Source organism: Danio rerio, chromosome 23 (genome assembly GCF_052040795.2).
Source record: "Danio rerio strain M-AB ecotype USA chromosome 23, GRCz13ab, whole genome shotgun sequence".
In the NCBI taxonomy this organism is placed as follows: domain Eukaryota; kingdom Metazoa; phylum Chordata; class Actinopteri; order Cypriniformes; family Danionidae; genus Danio; species Danio rerio.
Window position 1 is genome coordinate 44,075,169 of NC_141043.1, and position 19,751 is coordinate 44,094,919.

General features: G+C 40.6%; 1 protein-coding gene across 3 annotated transcripts in view; it reads left to right on the forward strand.

The window, feature by feature from the left end:
* Positions 1 to 17,147, forward strand: part of cdh24a (cadherin 24, type 2a) — a 210,534-nt gene extending 193,387 nt beyond the window's left edge. For all 3 annotated transcript variants that reach the window (XM_087307617.1, XM_087307618.1, XM_087307619.1), the window contains 3 exons: positions 2,094 to 2,298; positions 8,774 to 9,140; positions 12,019 to 17,147. In XM_087307617.1, the coding sequence (XP_087163743.1) occupies positions 2,094 to 2,298; positions 8,774 to 9,140; positions 12,019 to 12,942 (1,496 nt within the window). In that variant the 3' untranslated portion in view covers positions 12,943 to 17,147. The remainder of the gene's footprint in view (positions 1 to 2,093; positions 2,299 to 8,773; positions 9,141 to 12,018) is intronic.
* Positions 17,148 to 19,751: the final 2,604 nt, after the last annotated feature.

Genomic DNA, 19,751 nt, shown 5'->3' on the forward strand with positions numbered 1-19,751 from the left:
GTTTACTTTTTCTCGTTTTGTTCCTCTTTTGTCTGATAGTGGTGGTGGCTCTCTTACTGTCATTGCGAATACAGAAACATAGAAACATAGGGCATAGGAATAGCACGTGTGTTTGGCCTTTTTCCACATTTTTTCATTTACTGCCTTATTCCAAAATGGATTAAACTCATTTATTTCCTCAACATCCTACACACAAGACCCCATAATGCTAATGTAAGAAAAAAAACGTTTTGAAATTGTTGCAAATGTATTAAAAATAAAAGCTGAAAAATCACATGTACATCAGTATTCACAGCCTTTTCTGTGAAGCTCTAAATTGAGCTCAGGTTCATTCTGTTTCCACTGTTCATTCTTGAGATGTTTCAGCAGCTTAATTGGAGTTCATGTGTGGTAAATTCAGTTGTTTGGACATGATTTGAAAAGGCATACACCTGTCTATATAAGGTCTCAGGGTTGACAGTGCATGTCAAAGCACAAACCAAGCATGAAGACAAAGGAACCGTCTATAGACCTCCGAGACAGGATTGTCTCGAGGCACAAAGCTGGGGAAGGTTACAGAAACATTTCTGCTGCTCTGAAAGTTCCAATGAGCACAGTGGTCTCTATCATTTGTAAGTGGAAGATGTTTGGAACCACCAGGACTCTTCTTAGAGCTGGCTGGCCATCGAAGCTGAGTGATCTGGGGAGAAGGGTCTTAGTCAGAGAGGTGATCAATAACCCGATGGTCACTCTGTCTGAGCTCCAGCGTTCTTCTGTGGAGAGAGGAGAACCTTACAGAAGGACAACCATCTGTGCAGCAATACACCAATCAGGCCTGTATGGTAGAGTGGCCAGACGGAAGCCACTCCCCACCTGGAATTTTCCAAAAGGCATCTGAAGGACTCTCAGACCATAAGAAACTAAATTCTCTGGTCTGATGAGACTCAAATTGAACTCTTTGGAGTGAATACCAGGCGTTACGTTTGGAGAAAACCAGGCACCGCTCATCACCAGGCTAATACCATCCCTACAGTGAAGCATAGTGGTGGCAGCATCATGCTGTGGGGATGTGTTTCAGCAGCAGGAACTGGAGACTAGACTAAGACTAGTCAAGATAGAGGGAAAGATGAACACAGCAATGTACAGAGACAAACCTGCTTCAGAGTGCTCTTGAGCTCAAACTGGGGCGACGGTTTATCTTCCAGCAGGACAATGACCTAATATCAATGGAGTGACTACAAAACAACTCGGTGAATGTCCTTGAGTGGCCCAGCCAGAGCCCAAACCTTAATCATATTGAACATCTCTGGAGAGATCTGAAAATGGCTGTACACCATCGCTTCCCATTCAACCTGATAGAGCTTGAGAGGTGCTGCAAAGAGGAATGGGCAAAATTCCCAGAGACAGCTGTGTCAAGCTTGTGGCATTATATTTAAAAAGACTTGAGGCTGTAATTGCTGCCAAAGACGCATCAACAAAGTATTGAGCAAAGGCTGTGAATACTGATGTACATGTGATTTTTCAGCTTTTTTTATTTTTTAATAAATTTGCAACAATTTCAAAAAATCTTTGTTCACATTGTCATTATGGGGTATTGTGTGCAGAATGTTGAGGAAATGAATACATTTAATCCATTTTGGAATAAGGCTCAAACATAAAAAATGTTGAAATACGTGAAGCGCTATGAATACTTTCCGCATGCACTGTGACTCAGTTTTTCGACCACACTTTGTTATCATTGCTCATTTATTCGTGCTGGAATTTTATTTATATTTATTTGCAGGAAATTAGAACTGAATTTAGAATTAGTTTTGAAACAAATCTTTGCGTTAACAAATGAAATTAAACATGTAGGCTAATGGATGTATTCAGTGGAGATCGGACAACACCGTTTCCCTATCCTTGAAAGTAAAGGAGTAAAGAGTAAAAATTAGTAAAAAGAAAGTAAAGAGGCCGAATGGAGGAGGCTCGTTCTTTATCTTCATGCTGCAAATGCTCTGTTTAACTGTCTTCTCGCTAGTGAAGCTTTCAGTTTTTCCACTTTTCCTATTGGCCGTGGGAGATGAGACTCTGATTGGTTTAATGTTATGTTTTATTCTTCTTTTATCTGATAGTGGTGACGGCTCTCTCGCTATCATTGCGAAAGCAAAAACGGGACACTCAGTCTCCTGTGGAAGATGATGAGATCCGGGAGAACATCATCACGTATGACGATGAGGGAGGAGGAGAGGCGGATACAGCCGCTTTCGACATTGCCGCGCTAAAGAGCGCCCCGCAGAGCATGAGGAGGGTACAGCGCCTACAAAACACCAACAACATGTGAGTCAACCCTATTTATATATTTAACAGTCTTTTGGGAGGCACGGTGGCTCAGTGTTTAGCACTGTCGCCACACAGCATGAAGGTCACTGGTTTGAGTCTAGGCTGAGCAAGTTCGCATTTCTGTGTGGAGTTTGCATGTTATCCCTGTGTTGGCGTGGGTTTCCTCTGGGTGATCCGGTTACCCCCACAGACCAAACACATGTGCTGTAGGTGAATTGAATAAATTAAATGGGCCATAGTGAATGTGTGTGTATGAATAAGAGTGTGTATTGGTGTTCCTCAGTGTTGAATTGCGGCTCGAAGACCATTCTCTGTATAAAACGGATGCCCCAATTGGTGGTTCCCTCCTCTATGAATAAAATCTAAGGGTATAAGTCGAAGGAAAATGAATAAACTGTGTGGAAAATGAATAGACTGTGGGAGAAGCCGGAGCACCCAGAGCACCCAACATGGGTATCCTGTAAGTTTTAAAACAAAAAACGTTGTCGTTCCCTTACAAAACAGCTTATATTGCAGAGCGTTTGCCAAAACGACAGGTTCTGGAATGTTCTACTTTATGATGTAATAGTGTGGATAAGCTCCGCCTCCTCAGAACATCAACACCTACTTCTGCTGACTGCCTGTTTAGCCCTGATAATATGCTAAACAACTAGCCAATCAGAGCGGCAGGTGTTTACTCTGGAGTCTTCAATTGGCCAAGCCTATTCAAACAGAGCGTATTGATGACGGGGGTCAAGAACAGGACAGAAAATAGTCACTATTTTTGTTTTTATGTCTAAATAACTGCATAACATTATAAGTGAACCTCAGGGAACAGTACAGAATAAATAAAAAGGAGGTAGTTCATGACCCTTTTAATGGCTATAGATCCATCTCTGAAGTCCTGAAGGAAACAGTCTGTAAATAGACAACAGTAAATAGGATTTCATATTTCCCATGTCGATACTACACCCATCTGCCAGGAAAGACAGTATTAGAAATATAGACTTTATAACCAACTTTAATGACTTTGCACTTTTCACCTACCTTTGAGATAGCGTCAGTGCTGCTTTAAAAAAGAAGGGAAGGTAATGTGACGTGGATAAGTATGGAGACACATTTGCCAGCCTTGCTTTTAAACCATTAAAGTATGCACACAGAATTAAACACACACACACAATGTGAACACACACTTGAAGCAGTGGGCAGCTTATTTATTATAAGTAACTTGTATTTAACTAGTAGTAGTAGTTAGAAGTAGTTAAAGTCTCTTTAAGACAAGTCATTTCTCTCAGCGACCATCTTTGAAACGTCTCTCATGCATTCTGTCTGAATGCGAAAACATCAAATTCTCCAAAACTGTTTGCCAAGTTCACAATTACATTACCTATTTGGAATCACTGATAAAATTAGGCAACAAACATCTCATAAGTTTCATTTCTAAACGTTCGAATCAAACAAAATCAGCATTTTTTCAGGTTGCCAGAGCTAATGCGCAAACTCAGACGAAAAAAACGAGATCACAACACTGACCTTATTTATGGCCCTTTTACACAGTATCATCCTCTAGATCAGGGGTCTCAAACTCGCGGCTATGTTGAGACTATAGTTTGTGACCCCCGCCTTAATTTGAAAGTTTAATGTTAGTGCGGCCCGCGAGTTTGATATGTGTAGCCCTTTACAGTTTTGTGTGTGGAGCTGAACAAACACACTAATCACGGTGGGGTATAGGGTTCTCGGGGCAGGGGTATATAGGTTCTCGGGGCAGGATATTGGCTGTCTATAAATAGTTAAATATATATATATATATATATATATATATATATATATATATATATATATATATACACATACAGTTGAAGTCAGAATTAATAGTCTCCCTGAATTTATTAAACTCCCTATTTATTTTTTCCCAAATTCACCAACTTATCCAGCATATGTTTTACGGAGCGGATGCTATTCTAGCTGCAATCCATTTCTGGAAAACATCCATACACACCCATTCATACACATACACTACGGACAATTTTAGCCTGCCCAATTCACCTGTACCGCATGTCTTTGGACTGTGGGGGAAACTAGAGCACCCGGAGGAAACCCACATGAGCATGCAAACTCCATACAGAAACTCCAACTGACCCAGTCGAGGCTTGAACCAGCGACCTTCTTGCTATGAGGCGACAGCACTACCTACTGCGCCACTGCGATCCCTTTCCCTATATTCTAACTGCTTATTTTTCTTGATTTTAAAATTGAAACATTTGGCATACTGTCAATACATAAGTCAGCAAAATGTATAGCACTGTTCTAGATATTTTAATGAAACAATTGTACAGATTGTGCCTTTAAGGTGAGTCACAAATGGTCACGCAAGAAAATGAAAGGAATAATAATATTTATTGCTGTAATGATACAGCAGCATGTATCTTGTACCTCTATAACTTAATAAGGTTCTGTTCTCGTGGTACTCTCCACCTGACTCCTTTCAGCATTTTCCTTGTGTTTTAAATCTAATTTTAAATCCATGGACTGCAGATGGCAAAAATAGCCTTTAGTACACTTTGTACATTTCTGATTGTTAATGTGCATTGTCCCTGTCAAATAACATGACATAATAAATAAGAATTGACACTCTTATTGATTATGGTAACCAAATGACCCATTTTTTTCTTGGGGCAGTACCATTTTTTTTCTTTTTTATTCATAACTGGAGGTGTTTAAATTAGAAAAAATATATATAAATAATGTATTGTCCCCATTTTTAAAATTCAATCAATTATACAATAATAAAAATACTATAATATACAGTTGAAGTCAGAATTATTAGCCCCCTTTGTATTTTTTTCTTTTTTAAATATTTCTTAAATGATGTTTAAGCAAGGACATTTTCACAGTATGTCTGATAATATTTTTTCTTCTGGAGAAAGTCTTATTTGTTTTATTTTGGCTAGAATAAAAGCAGTTTTTAATTTTTTATAATACATTTTAAGTACAAATTTATCAGCCCCTTTAAGCTATATTTTTTTCGATAGTCTACAGAACAAACCATCGTTATACAATAACTTGCCTAATTACCCTAACCTGCCTAATTAACCTAATTAACCTAGTTAAGCCTTTAAATGTCACTTTAAGCTGTATAGAAGTGTCTTGAAAATATCTAGTCAAATATTATTTACTGTCATCATGGCAAAGATAAAATAAATCAGTTATTAGAGATAAGTTATTACAACTATTATGATTAGAAATGTGATTTCTGTAAAACAGAAAATGGGGGAAAATAAACAGAGGGCTTTTAATTCTGACTTCAACTGTATAGCAGTTTATAATTAATACTGTTTTGTAATTAAACAATACTACTGTAAACTGTATTATACTGTATTTCTTAAAGTATTTACAACTATTTGTTAATGATTGCTACATCATACTGTAGTAATAACACTAGTGAACTGATAAACTGTAATATGTACTTAAGTATACTTCAGTTTTTACAACAGTAAACTGCAGTGTATCAAGTATAATATACCATATAGTTGTAAATAACTACAGTATTAAGTCATTTGTTTATATTACTACATTACGAGACATAAGTCTTGTCTTCTTAGCAGTTGTGAGAGCAACAGATAATAACTTGACTTCAAGTCTAGATTTTTCAGCTTAATCATCTGTTGAACTGCATCCCAATCATCACCAATACCGCAGAATACCTATTGGAACCAGCATGAATCTAAGATTCTCACATGAATTCAGTCAAGTTTGGTAAAGGAAAAATCATGGTTTGGGGTTACATTCAGTCTGGGGGTGTGTGAGAGATCTGCAGAGTGGATGGCAACATCAACAGCCTGAGGTATCAAGACATTTGTGCTGCCCATTACATTACAAACCACAGGAGAGGGCAAATTCTTCAGCAGGATAGCGCTCCTCATACTTCAGCCTCCACATCAAAGCTCCTGAAAGCAAAGAAGGTCAAGGTGCTCTAGGATTGGCCAGCCCAGTCACCAGATATGAACATTATTGAGCATGTCTGGGGTAACATGGAGGAGGCATTGAAGATGAATACAAAGAATCTTGATGAACTCTGGGAGTCCTGCAAGAACGCTTTCTTTGCCATTCCAGATGACTTTATTAATCAGTGATTTGAGTCATTGCAGAGATGTATGGATGCAGTCCTCCAAACTCATGATGGAGTCAGACACAATATTAACTCTGTTTTCACTGCAGCAGGACTTTATATTCTATACTGGACATTATTTCTGTTAAGAGACAAGACTTTTGTCTAAGCAAAGTCAGACCTTACTGTCCTTGTTAAAGAATTAAAAATAAAGGCATGATCATATTTTATTTCAGTAATATAAGTGTAATCTAGAGGTCTTTGCCTTTCATATAAGCCACTTCTGATACCAAATGATCAACTAAAAAGTTATTATTTTTTGTTCCTAAAACTTGTATAGGTGACAAGAGTTTTGTCAGGTAGTGTATAGTTGTTGTGTTATCAAATTACCAGATTAACTTAAGTATTTTGGTTTACAAACATTATAGTGTTTAATATAAATTACTACAGCATTTTTTTCATGTGGAATAAGATTTCGATGCTTATCTGAGCACCAAATGTCCCAGAAATGCCTTTTAGAAATCTGGTCACCATGTTTGTTGGTTTGACGGTCATCATAGCTGAAGCACACTGCAGGAAAGCCTCTCAAATCTTCCTGACACTGCCAGAATTTCACCAGAGTAAAATTTGATCACAACCACCATTAATTGGCTGTCAGTGAACTCAACGAACCAATGATCAAAGACTACAGATTTAGGTCTAGGATTTGTCTCAGAGACCAAATTGTCGCCCAAATTCTCAGAGTCTTGAGTGTGTGTGTGTTTTGACTTTGATGTAGACGTCTCATTTCATCATTCTGATCTCCCTGATTTAATGCTGGCACTGTCTGATCTTTCAAATCACATGTCATTTCTTGACATTTGGCTTAGAAAATGCCATATTATGTTATTTGGAGTGTGCTGACATTCACAAAATGCAATCTTCTGTATCTCTATCTGAAATCTCTGGTTACGATAAATACTTTTGATCACAATAAACGAAGTTACATGCATATCTGATTAATGAAGGGTGTCCGCGTGTATGTGTGTGTGGTTTAATGAGCTTTCACGATGCAAATCTGACAGCTGTTTCAGTGCAAAGTTCATCTTGTTAATATTTCTGCTGCTCAAACCCAGACTGCGTTCTAGCGCTCCATCCATCATGCTCCTGTTAGATGTCATTGTAATACTCCTGGGCAGGTTGATGAAACATGCACAACATGCAACTATTTTTAAAAGCACAACTGACACATTTCGAGTCGTTGCATTAGGAGTTGCCACCGGGACGGCAACAAAACTTCTGATTAAAATAGAAGAACTAATTGGTAACTTAGAGGGATATGATTTTAGTGCAATAAAGAAAAAAGGAACCAGTATTAAATAGGAGCTTTAAGCAATTTTTCATTTACAAAAGAAAAAATGGATACTCTGGTATAATCATAATTCTGATATAAAAAATAAAACTGCAAGATGCTAATTAGTCATTATTAAATAAAAGTTAAAATTGTGAAAAAAAAAAGTTTATGACAAAAAATATATATATATTTTGAGGTATGAAGGTTATGAGAAATCACGAAGGATGATGATATAGATATATGCTGAAATTATAGCAATAGTAAGTCGAAATTATAACAATTACAGTTTGTTTAATTATTTTGGCACAAATTTCAGAAACCTGTCAATTTTCAAAACTCTAAACACAAAACTCTAAACACGGAAGCGTCAGCCAATCAGATCGCTGTATGCAAATACACCAGCTCAGACAGTGGCCTATTGCTGACTGAATATCATTGGCTGACGCTTCTATGACGATCGTTTCAGCTCCAACTTCAGACACGCCCTCTGTCAAGCGTTGACGCTGAAGCCCCGTGTGAATAGGGTGTAAATGACCAAATTTCTCATCCGAAAGACGGCGCTCACTGACAGTATAGTGTCTCCTTCACTATACTTTTTAAAAATGTTTTAATATAATTTTGGCAATGGTTGTGAATTTTGTGTCTAGAGTTTTGAAAATTGACACCAGGGTTCAGAAATTTGTGGCCAAACTATTGTAAAAAAAACTGTAAAAGCATTTTGAGAAAAGGTTATTTATGGCATGTATTTTAATTAAATAAACAGTTAAAATGTAGTAAAATCTAGCAAATATAAGATATTAAATTGTGATTATGATAAAATATATGGAAAAACTTATAATCATGATATAAGTCAGCTCCAGAAAAATATGTACTTATGGAAATTTGTAACTGAAAGAAACTGACCGATCTTAAAATATATTAGTGTCTTTGTTTTGTATCAAGATGGCTGCCAGTAATGTTTTTATAAGGTATCCTATTAAAAAAAAATTAAATGCTGTAAATAAGCTTTCAAATTTGACCATTACGATTCCACGTCTATTTTATTTTCACAGGTATTCTCAAGATAACCTGGACAGCATCAGAACTTTCAGCTGGGGTCAGAGTTTGGGTTTAGACCCGCGGCGTCCCGTTTCTGCACCGCTCTATGGGAGATACTGCTACAGCATCCAGACTCTTCCAGCTCAGAGAAACAGAGCCGGACCCTTCAACTCCAGGCTGGACATGGCCAAGTTGGCATATGTTCTGCCCACCAGCCAGAGCCAACCTGGCGGGCCTTTAGAGTGCGGTTCTGTGTTCATCAGCAAGAGCAGAGAAGGCTCTGAATGTAAAGGAGCAGACGGATCCACCGACAGCATCCCGAAGGAGAGCGAGGCAGGAAGTGAGGTCATCTCTGAAAGCCACACGCTCAGCCAGGATCAGGTAAACATACTGATATAACTCACAGAGAATAACAACATGGTTCTGAGAATAAAAATACTGTTTGTTTTGTCCATAAAGAAACAGATTTGAGCAAAATGCTGGGTTGTTTTAACAAATATAAACAAATTCAACTTTAAGGTTAAAAAACATTAAGTGAAACAATTAACCAAATATTAGGTTCATCCATATTTGACCCAATGTTGGATTACAACAACCCAGCATGTTTTAGAATGTATAAAACAGGGGTCAACAATCTCGTTCCTGGAGTTCCAGTGCCCTGTAGGGTTTAGTTCCAACTTGCCTCAACACACCTGCTTGGGTGTTTTAAGTATACCTAGTAAGATCTTAAGCCTGGTTTATACTTCTGCGTCAGGTGACCGGTGTAACCAACGGCGCATGCAACGCGGGTTGCTGTGCATTTATACTTCTGCACGCTTTCTCTGTTGGTCTGCATTAACACTTCCAAAACGCTAGTTGGCAGTGAGGTGTAAATGTGTCTCTGTGTCGAGTTTCTTCGCCTGTGTTTTGTTCTTTCTGAACGCTTCCAGGATGTACAATTGGCTCAAACTTGCTCATTTTGAGGCAGGAAGCTCCTTCGCGGGACTTCACACTTGTAAACAATCGCTCCATTGGGCTCGCGCCGCTTGCGTGGCTCTCGGTCCTGCCCAGACTCGTCAGCGTTACCAAGCCGACCAATCACAGAGCTGACGCTACGCGTCGTTGCGACATGTAGTTACATTTTTTTGAGAGGTGCACGTCAGCGACACTGTCGGCCATGGCGTCGGGCTATGCGTCAGTGCCGTACCATACGCGTGCGCTTGACGCAGAAGTATAAATCAGCCTTAAGCCTGGTTTATACTTCTGCGTCAAGTGACCGGCGTGACCCACGGCGCATGCAATGCGCGTAGCTGTGCATTTATACTTCTGCACGCTGTCTCTGTCGGTCTGCATTAACACTTCCAAAACGCTAGTTGGCAGTGAGGTGTTTATGTTCCTCTGTGTCGAGTTTCTTCTCTGCTGTTTTGCTTTTCCTGAACACTTCCTGGATGTACAAGTGGCTCAAACTTGCTCATTTTGAGGCAGGAACCATGGACGTGCAACAACTTTAACTATGAGGCAAACACAAAACAAAACTGTCCATCAGGAGCTCCTTCACGGGACTCCACACTTGTAAACAATCGCTCCATTGGGCTCGCGCCATTCTGGCTCTCGGTCTCGCCCAGACTTGTCAGCGCTACCAAGCCGACCAATCACAGAGCTTGCGCTACACGTCGTTGTGACGTGTAATTACAATTTTTGAGAGGTGCACGTCAGCGACGCCGATGGCCACGGCGAAGGGCTATGCGTCATCGCCGTAGCATACGCCGGTGTTTGACGCAGAAGTATAAATCAGCCTTTAATGATGGACAGTTCACGCACACAATGACCGCAGGCTTGCTCACTTAGCGGAAGAGGCGGAGCTATCGGCCGCACATGTTGGATAACTTTATTTATTTTGGATTGACAAAGCAAACTTCTCCTGCGAGAGTGATTATAGCGCCTCCCCATGGAGAATGCGGTTATACTCATGGCAGGTATAATTTGATTGTTTGGTTGTTTATTTCACTGATTTGGCAACCGTCAAACGTCATCACAAAAACGGGTTGAATTTCCGCTTAGTAAAAAAACAAGTGCTCCATTTAGGACGACACTGCATACATGTACTATGCTGTTGAGTGTGTAAGTGCATAATTACATAGTGCATAGTGTGCCATTTGGGACGCAGCTCTTGATTAGCTTGTTCAGGTGTGTTTGATTAGGGTTGGAGATAAAATCTGCAGGACACCGGACCTCCAGAAACAAGTTTGGTGATCCCTGGTATAAAACAACCTCTATGGGGATATTACACCTAATATTAAATTATGCAATTAATTTACCTCAGTCCATCTAAAATATAGGTAACTTTTTTAAATTAAAATTGTAAACACTAAAAATGCTGGTTGTCATTAATTCTCATTTAATTAATTATTTTATATTCTTTTAAATTTAGATCACATTTTTAGCCCAACATTTTTTAAGCTTTAAGTTTAAAAGTTCTTAACATTATAAAATATGATGTTTGTTTTCTCACCCTCAGGCCAACCAAGATGTTGGGGACTTTTATTATGTTATATATTATTATTAGTAGTAGTAGTAGTAGTAATAGTAGAGGTAGTAATGGTAATAGTGGTGATAGTGTAGTGGTAGTAGTAATAATGGTGGTGGTGGTGGTGGTAGTATTGGTGATAGTATGTAGTAGTAGTAGTGGGTCAAACATGGATGAACCCAACCATTGATCAAAAATGGACAAAACCAATCAACCAACTATTGGGTTAAAGGGTGTCATTTAAATTAAATTGAACACAACATTTTTCATTGAGTTTTTCATATATGACCCAACTTTGGTTCTAAGTTCCGGTCCTCTACCACCCCCCCCACCCTCTCTCTACCTCCCTCCATGGCTGTTTCTCAATTCCAAGAATGCAGAGAACAGACTTGTGTTCTTGTAAAGAGCGGTCTTGCCAGGTCAGCTCGGAAGAGCAAACTCAGGAGACCACGAGAACACATCACTTCCTGATGGTCACATGACCTTCATGCATTTTTAAGAGAAAATTTAAACATTACAGCATTCATACAATTTTTTTTCTCTCTTTTCTATATATATATATATATATATATATATATATATATATATATATATATATATATATTTATTCAGTTGAGATTACTTCAAACATTTAATAAAACATGTACATTTCATAGCACTTCACAGACCTTTAATGCTATAAATATGTGGTTTTAGCAGATTTAATTATTCAGTTTTCCTTCCCTCACCAAAACCTGTCTTTTTCTCTCTCAGTCTGTTCATTCAGATCAAGTTCTGTTCGTGAAGGGCTCCAGTCAGAGCGGCTCCTGTTCAGAGGCTTCCAGCTCATCGGCGGGCCACAAACTAGAGTCGTCCCCTCACGGTTTAAATACACGAGCCTCCATTTCCACCATCACCACAGACGACTCAACTCCTGTATCAGCAGTGGACAAGAATGGAGATATTACGCTCATCAGCACCAGCCAGAGCTCAACCAGCCTCAGCACCACAGATATACCATTCAGAACGATGGAGGGAACGCTACTGAGAAATGGTAGAGGAATAGCTTTAAACACAACCACTCTTCTTTATCCAGAAGCTGCCGCTGCCACTGCTGCTGCTGGGCTTATGGGATTATATGGAGTAAGTGGGCGGAACTATGTGCCACAGTTAGTGATGCCCCTCCCAGGTGGGGCGGGGCTTTATGAAAGTAGATGGGGCTTAGGGAATGGGAAAGTTGGACAAGCGAGCTCAGATAAAGCATCCGCCGATTCGTTGACAAATCGAATGGGCGATTTCCTGCAACACCGTCTGGCGATGGTGACCTTTGACCCCATGCAGCCGCCGTATGACTCGCTGCAGACGTACGGATTGGAGGGTGGCGGCTCACAGGCCACGTCTCTCAGCTCGCTGGAAAGCGAGGCAGAAAAAGACACGCAGGGCCAGAAACACAGTTTTGAGGAATGGGGACCCAAGTTTGACAGGTTGCTTGATATTTTTAGGGAACGAGCGACGGAAAAGGAGGATAATGCAAAGCATGAGGGCGAACGTTTGAAGGGAGAGGAAACGAACAAGACAGAGGATGAAAGTGAGACAGAAGTGCGAAATGAGATTACAATTGAATCGAAGGAGACACGTCAGGCTGAGGAGGAAAGCACGGAAGACACGGAGCAAACGCAAAACGGAAAGAGACACTAGAGAGGGAATGGGAGGATGTGATGTCACATCTTAAACGTTCTAAAGCAATAAGTGCTGAAGGGAGAAAATGAGCACAATCTGGACAAAAGAGAATTTTATATGGACCTGCCAAAAACCCAGTATGTCATTGTTGTAGAGGAGCTGAAGGTCTTATGTAAGTCACTACTTGCTCAGTTTGACGCGCACACGCGGCGCTTACAATTGTAAAATACAAGGTCATCTTTGTCTGCGTTTATTTTCAGATTTAGATCTCAGATTTTCAAACAGCTCTCTGACTTTTATACCCAGATGTTTTTTTTTTGTTGTTGTTTTTTTGATGATGATTGAATCTTGGTGGTGGCATGGTGCCTTAGTGGTTAGCACTGTCGCCTCATAGCTAGAAGATTGCTGGTTTGAGTCCCAGCTGTGTCAGTTCAGCATTTCTGTGTGGAGTTTGCATGTTCTCCCTGTGTTCGCATGGGTTTCCTAATGGTGCTTCGGTTTCACCCACAGTCCAACGTTTGTTTAAAATGATAAAGAAAGGTCAAAAAGATGCTAATGAACAATATGTTCTGTTTACAGGAGACTGCTTGATAGATTACTTGGATCATGCAGAGAATATTAATATACCAGTTATGACATAATCAGCCAAACTCCCTGTCCACCGTTTTTGGTATGTTAAAAACATATTTTTCAAGAGTTCGCCCTTAGCTGACGATTGATTATGGAGCTTGTTTGTCATGCTGTCCCGGGAGAGAGCCCTGAGCTCATGAGATCCTCAAAACCTGGGGCTCCCCCGTTGCAGGGTGATTGGGGAGTCCGAGTTCAGGTAGTAATCGAGAACTCCCCTGCTTGATAATGTTGGAAGTAGATTATAATGCTAAGAAGTGTCCATGCTGTCAATTTAGATTTGTCGATTTACTTATGTTACATGTTTTTGTCTATGGGAGGAAACCGGAGAGCCCGGTGAAAACCCACGCAAACACGGGGAGAACGTGCAAACTCAGAAGTGACGACTTGGCCAGGTAGTGTCCGAGCCGGTGACATTCTTGCTGTGTGGCCGTGGTGCTAACCACTAGGCCTCTGTGCTGCTCTGACAAGGAAATGGGAGGAGTAGGGGTGGAAGGGGGGATTCTTCAAGACGAAGATGGCTGAAGTAAGATACTCTGGTTATTTATAGTGGTTAAGGAGTCGTCTGATTGGTAAATCAGTGTTAGCTAATGTGGACCAGGTGCTATCAATCATAAGCGCGTGCTCCTCTCGAAATCAGTTCATAAATAAACTTCACCTGATTCTGCTGGTGCAGTTTTCATCAAATTTGGTTATCTTCAGAGCATCCTGGCAAATGTTATGGAGTTCAGAGCAGCAATGTGGCTCAGTGGTTAGCACTGTTGCCTCTAAGCAAGAAAGTCACTGGTTGGAGTTCGAGCTGGTTGGCATTTCTGTGTGGAGTTTGCATGTTCTCTTCGTGTTGGTGTAGGTTTCCTCCGGGTGCTCTGGTTTCCCCATAGTCCAAAGGCATGCGCTATAGGTGAATTGGGTAAGCTAAATTGGCCATAGTATATGAGTGTGTATGGGTGCTTCCTAGTACTGGGTAGCAACTGGAAGGGCATCCACTGTGTAAAACATATGCCGGAATAGTTGGTGTTTCAATCCGCTGTGGTTACTCCTGATAAATAAGGGCTAAGCCGAGGGAAAATGAATGAATGAATATGGATTTTGTTTTAACAAAATTTGGGTTTCTTTGTCACCTCGCACTGATGTTCTTAGCTTGCAGCTATATACAGGGTGGATCTTAAAAAGCCTTATATAAATAATTAGCCTCATATAAATGTCTTAAATCTCAAAACCCACATTTTAGCACTTAAAAAGTCTTACAATTAATTTTTAAGACCTGTTGTAGGTCTTAAATCACTTTTAAACCGGTCTTAATTTTCCTTTGTTCATGTATTGCTACTCATATGACCAACACCCATCCAATTATCAACAATCTATCTCAATAAAACTTTAAACTTTTTATTTAAAAAGGTAGTTTTAACTCTGTTTACCTTAATGGTTTAATTATTTTCCTTACAATAACTTTTTTTTAAAAATGCTCTATGTTTTTACTGCTGAGGACACCGACCTGGACATTATTTTTATTATTTTATAGAAAGTTTGTTAAAAAAAAAAAAGTTGTATGGATACAAGTAGAGCTTGCTTGTTACAAAATATCTAAAAAAACAGATTTTTTTATAATTAATTTATTAATGTATTATTAATACAGCAGGGGCGCTCAACCTGTGGTCTGTGTGAGTCTTAATGCCCCAATATAGTGAAGGAGACACTATACTGTCAATTAGCGCTGTTTTTCGGATGAAATGTTAAACCGAGGTCCTGACTCTCTGTGGTCTTTAAAAATCTCATGGCACTACTCGTAAAGATAAGGGATATAAACGCAGTGTCCTGACCTAATTTTCTTGACCCATACTCATCATGGCCTCCCAATCATCCCCTTCCACCGAACTGGCTGTATCACTGTCTCTCCACTCCACCCATAGCTGGTGTGTGGTGAGTGCACTGGCGCCGTTGTCCTGTGGGTGCCGTCACATCATCCAAATGGATGCTGCACACTAGTGGTGGTGTGGAGAGACCCCCCTCAGCCTGCGGCCTCGTGCCAACGCACGCCTACCACCAGTGCCGATATACAGCCATATTGCACTGCTACTCGTGTGATATTGAGTCTATACAACAGTTTGACGGCATAATTGTGTATATAAAAACAAAATCAAACATTGAGAGTCTCAAAAACCCTTTTGTATGAGGAACTACTTTCTTCCGCGTTGGATTCAAATCATACGCTAATCATTAAACAGCTGAGCAAGCATCTTTTAAAGATTCTAACGACACTTTAGATCTGTATTGTCTGCTTTTTGCTGGCTGTATGTGGGCGGAGTAATACACAAAGGGTAAAGAGGCTGTACGGGTGCTGATATTACTTAAATATATCACGGCTATCAGCCAATCAGATTCGAGAACCAGACAGAGTCCAGATGCAAAACCCTCTAAATCCATCAGACCTCTTTTCTTGTCAGTATATATATGGTACAATAGTTTTCAACTTAACTTTTCTTGTTTCAGTCTGTTGTTATGGCAGTACTTATTATTTTAAGTGTTTAAAGTGTACTATTTTCATCTAAAATTAATATTTGGTTTAATTTAAGCTCTAATTTACAGTTAAGTTTATCAATAACTGCACTCAATTACAGCTGGAATCTAATTTCTCTTTTTAATGAAGGCACTTTAAATCTCTTTACGTCTCTTCACTTTTAACTAAAGGGTTAATAAGCTTCGATTTTATTTTAAAAATCCTGTAAATGATGGAAATGTGTCAGTTTACAAAACCTGTAAGATACAATGCGACTTAATTTTGCATAGCATGACCTGGCGTATGAGGTGGAGCATCCACTAAAATAGGGCTCGTCTCATTCCACACACACACACACTCATATTAGCAGCACGTGTAGTCATCTCTCAGCGTTCTCTCCTTATACTAAAGTTAATAATTCAGATCGGCATGACAAGCAAAAGCTATGAAACATCTCATTTCTGAAATATTGATTTCAGCCCTGAGAGCGTCATTGTTTGAAAAATAGGTCTCATGAAAAATGTACACTGGCTGACAAATTCATATTGACGCCTGTGTATTAATAAGGCAACACTCTCCGGCGTGGATTTCCACAGTGTGAAAACTCCACCATTTAAAACATTTTGATAAAAGGCTGTTTTTACTAGGTCACTGCAAGCACACTCATCATGATTTGTGCATGGCTTTTACTTCTAACTTATTTTAAAGACTGGATGTCCTCTGTTTGCTAGTTAGCATGCGGTTTAGTTAGCAAAGACCAACCACTCCACCTTACCCTTTCAGTTTTTTTTCCTATGCAGACCTATGCAACTAAATCTTTGAGGTGAACTTCTGAGCTGAATGTGAGGATGGGGTTTTGCTGTCGCTGTTTGTGTACATATGTAAATATATCATTGGGAACTGATGAGCTTTTATTTTGGCACCTGAGAGTTTATGTAAATCTGAATACGTTCATGTACTGTAAATGTTGACTCAATCCTAAAAACGGGACAATCCTAAGAATTTCCAGAGTGTTGTACTGTATGATCTCTTGTCAAACTAAATATGAACCGTCATCTGATGTTCAATAAATGGTGTACAGTGAACTTTGGCAAATGTGGATGCACCCATGTGTGTAGCCGGCTGTACATATGACTTACTGTGCGCATTGGAGGACAAAATGCTTTCATTATCTATCATTGTACACGATTATCTATCGTGTGTGCAGGAATCAAATCTGCTCATTTTTGATCTGCTATTATAGGGAGTGTAATGCTGTGTTCACACCAGACGCGGAACGCGCAGATAAAACGCGCTATTCGCAAATAGCCGCGTGAACATTAGAGTTTACTCGCTTTATACGCACGTCAAACCCCGCTTCATTCGCGTGTCAAATTCACATCAGAACAGACGCTGAAGTTCAGATTTTCGAAATCGAGAGATTCGCACAAAACGCTCGTTAAGCGCGTCAAACTGCTCAATTCGCCCCGCGCCATTCACGCAACTTGCGTCATTCGCACCGCAGGATGTTTATTTGCGTGTTTGCATTGACTTAACATGTAAATCACTCGCGCTTGACGCGCGTGCCGCGTCTGGTGTGAACGCAGCATAACGGAGGCAAGCTAGTGAGTGCTGTGCAGGTAAACCTCACTGCTCTGACCTTTAAATTTGCTCTAGCGACAGACGCTAGAGGCCATGGTCTTTAGCCTCCTTGGTAGAGCACCCGACTCCCATGCGGAAGGTCTCCAGTTCGATACCAGCTCGGCGGGTTGGGTGGCGTAGGACCGGCAGGGTTACATTGGTGCTGTGACCTGGATGGGAGTGAGGTTTAGGGGGGTGGGTGTAACGGAGGCCAGCTAGTGAGTGCTATGCAGTTAAACCTCACTGCTCTGACCTCTAAAGGTGCTCTAGCGGCGAACACTAGAGGCCATGGTCTTTAGCCTCCTTGTTAGAGCAACCGGCTCTCATGGAGAAGGTTGTCGGTTCGAAACCACCTCGGAGTGGGTGGCGTACGACCGGCGGGGTTACAGGAGCACCTTGAAAATAAATCTTGATATCTGTGATTACTATAAAGCAGGGTCTGTACAAGAGAAATGAACATTATACAAAGCATTTTTGTCATTTAAAGGTTAATTAAATAAAATATATGAACATTTTTTTTATTTCAGATAATTTCTGGAGAGGGGTGGCACGGTGGTTAACACTGTTGCCTCGCAGCAAGAAGATCTCTGGTTCGAGTCCCGGCTGAGCCAGTTGGTGTTTCTGTGTGGAGTTTGCATGTTCTCCCTGTGTTGGCGTGGGTCAATCTAAAGTCATGCGCTATACTGTAAGTGAATTGGATAAACTAAATTGGCTGTAGCCGTACACACAGACTTGTATGGCTATCTTTTTAGGGACGTCCCACACACATCATGCTCTTTATATTGTAAAAACAGCACCTTGCATGCACACAATGTCATAAGACGTTTATATTTGCGTAATGTGATGTCAGGTGACCAAAATTCAATGTCTAGCTAGCGTCTAAGGACAACATTATTTTGATGTCCAATAATGACGTTAATATTTGGTTGATGTTAGGTTGTGTTGGAAAGTGGCCAAAATCCAACATCGAGCTAACATCTTAAACCAACATCATATTGTCAGGTATGGCAACCAAAATCCAACATCTGATAGACATCTTAGTAGTAACGTTGACAACGTCAAGCTATAACATCATTAGACATTGATATTTGGTCGATTTTAGGTTGTATTAGTAAGTGACCAAAATCCAACGTCAAGTCAACATCTAAAGCCTGGTTTATACTTCTGCGTCAAGTGACCGGCGAGACCCACGGCGCATGCAACGCGTGTTGCTGTGCATTTATACTTCTGCGCGCTGTCTCTGTTGGTCTGCATTAACACTTCCGAAACGCTAGTGGGCAGTGAGGTGTTAATGTTTCTCTGTGTCGAGTTTCTTCTCTGCTGTTTTGTTTTTCCTGAACACTTCCTGGATGTACAAGTGGCTCAAACTCGCTCATTTTGAGGCAGGAACCAGCGGACGTGCAACAACTTTAACTATGAGGTAAACACAAAACAAAACTTTCCATCAGGAGCTCCTTCACGGGACTCCACACTTGTAAACAATTGCTCCATTGGGCTCGCATCCAGCTCGCGCCATTCGCGCGGTTCTCGGTCCTGCCCAGACTCGTCGGCGCTACTAAGCCGACCAATCACAGAGCTTGCGCTACGTGTCGTTGCGACGTGTAGTTATCATTTTTGAGAGGTGCACGTCCGCGACGCCGACGGCCACGGCGAAGGGCTATGCGTCAGCGCTGTAGCATACGCCGGCGTTTGACGCAGAAGTATAAATTAGCCTTTAGGGTGCTTTCACATCAACACTTTTGTTTTGGAACCTGTCTTGTTTGCCCATTTAGCGCGGTTCGTTTGGCATATATGAAACCACCAATCGCTCTCCGATCCGCGCCAAATCAATCGCTCCGAGATCGCTTGAATGAGATGATCTCGGCTCGATTGGAGCGGATCGATGGCCGTGAGAAGCGATCCAATCCATGCGCAGTTATATCACTGTGTTTTATATGTAATAGGTACACTGATATATGAAGAGTGAATTATGAGTAGGGTGGAAAGTTCGCGAGTCTCGGATGCCCGAAAACGAATGATAATCTCCCTGTAATCTCGCATCTCCCTCCCGGTCCTCAAATAGGCTACGTCGCGCACCCTTCTC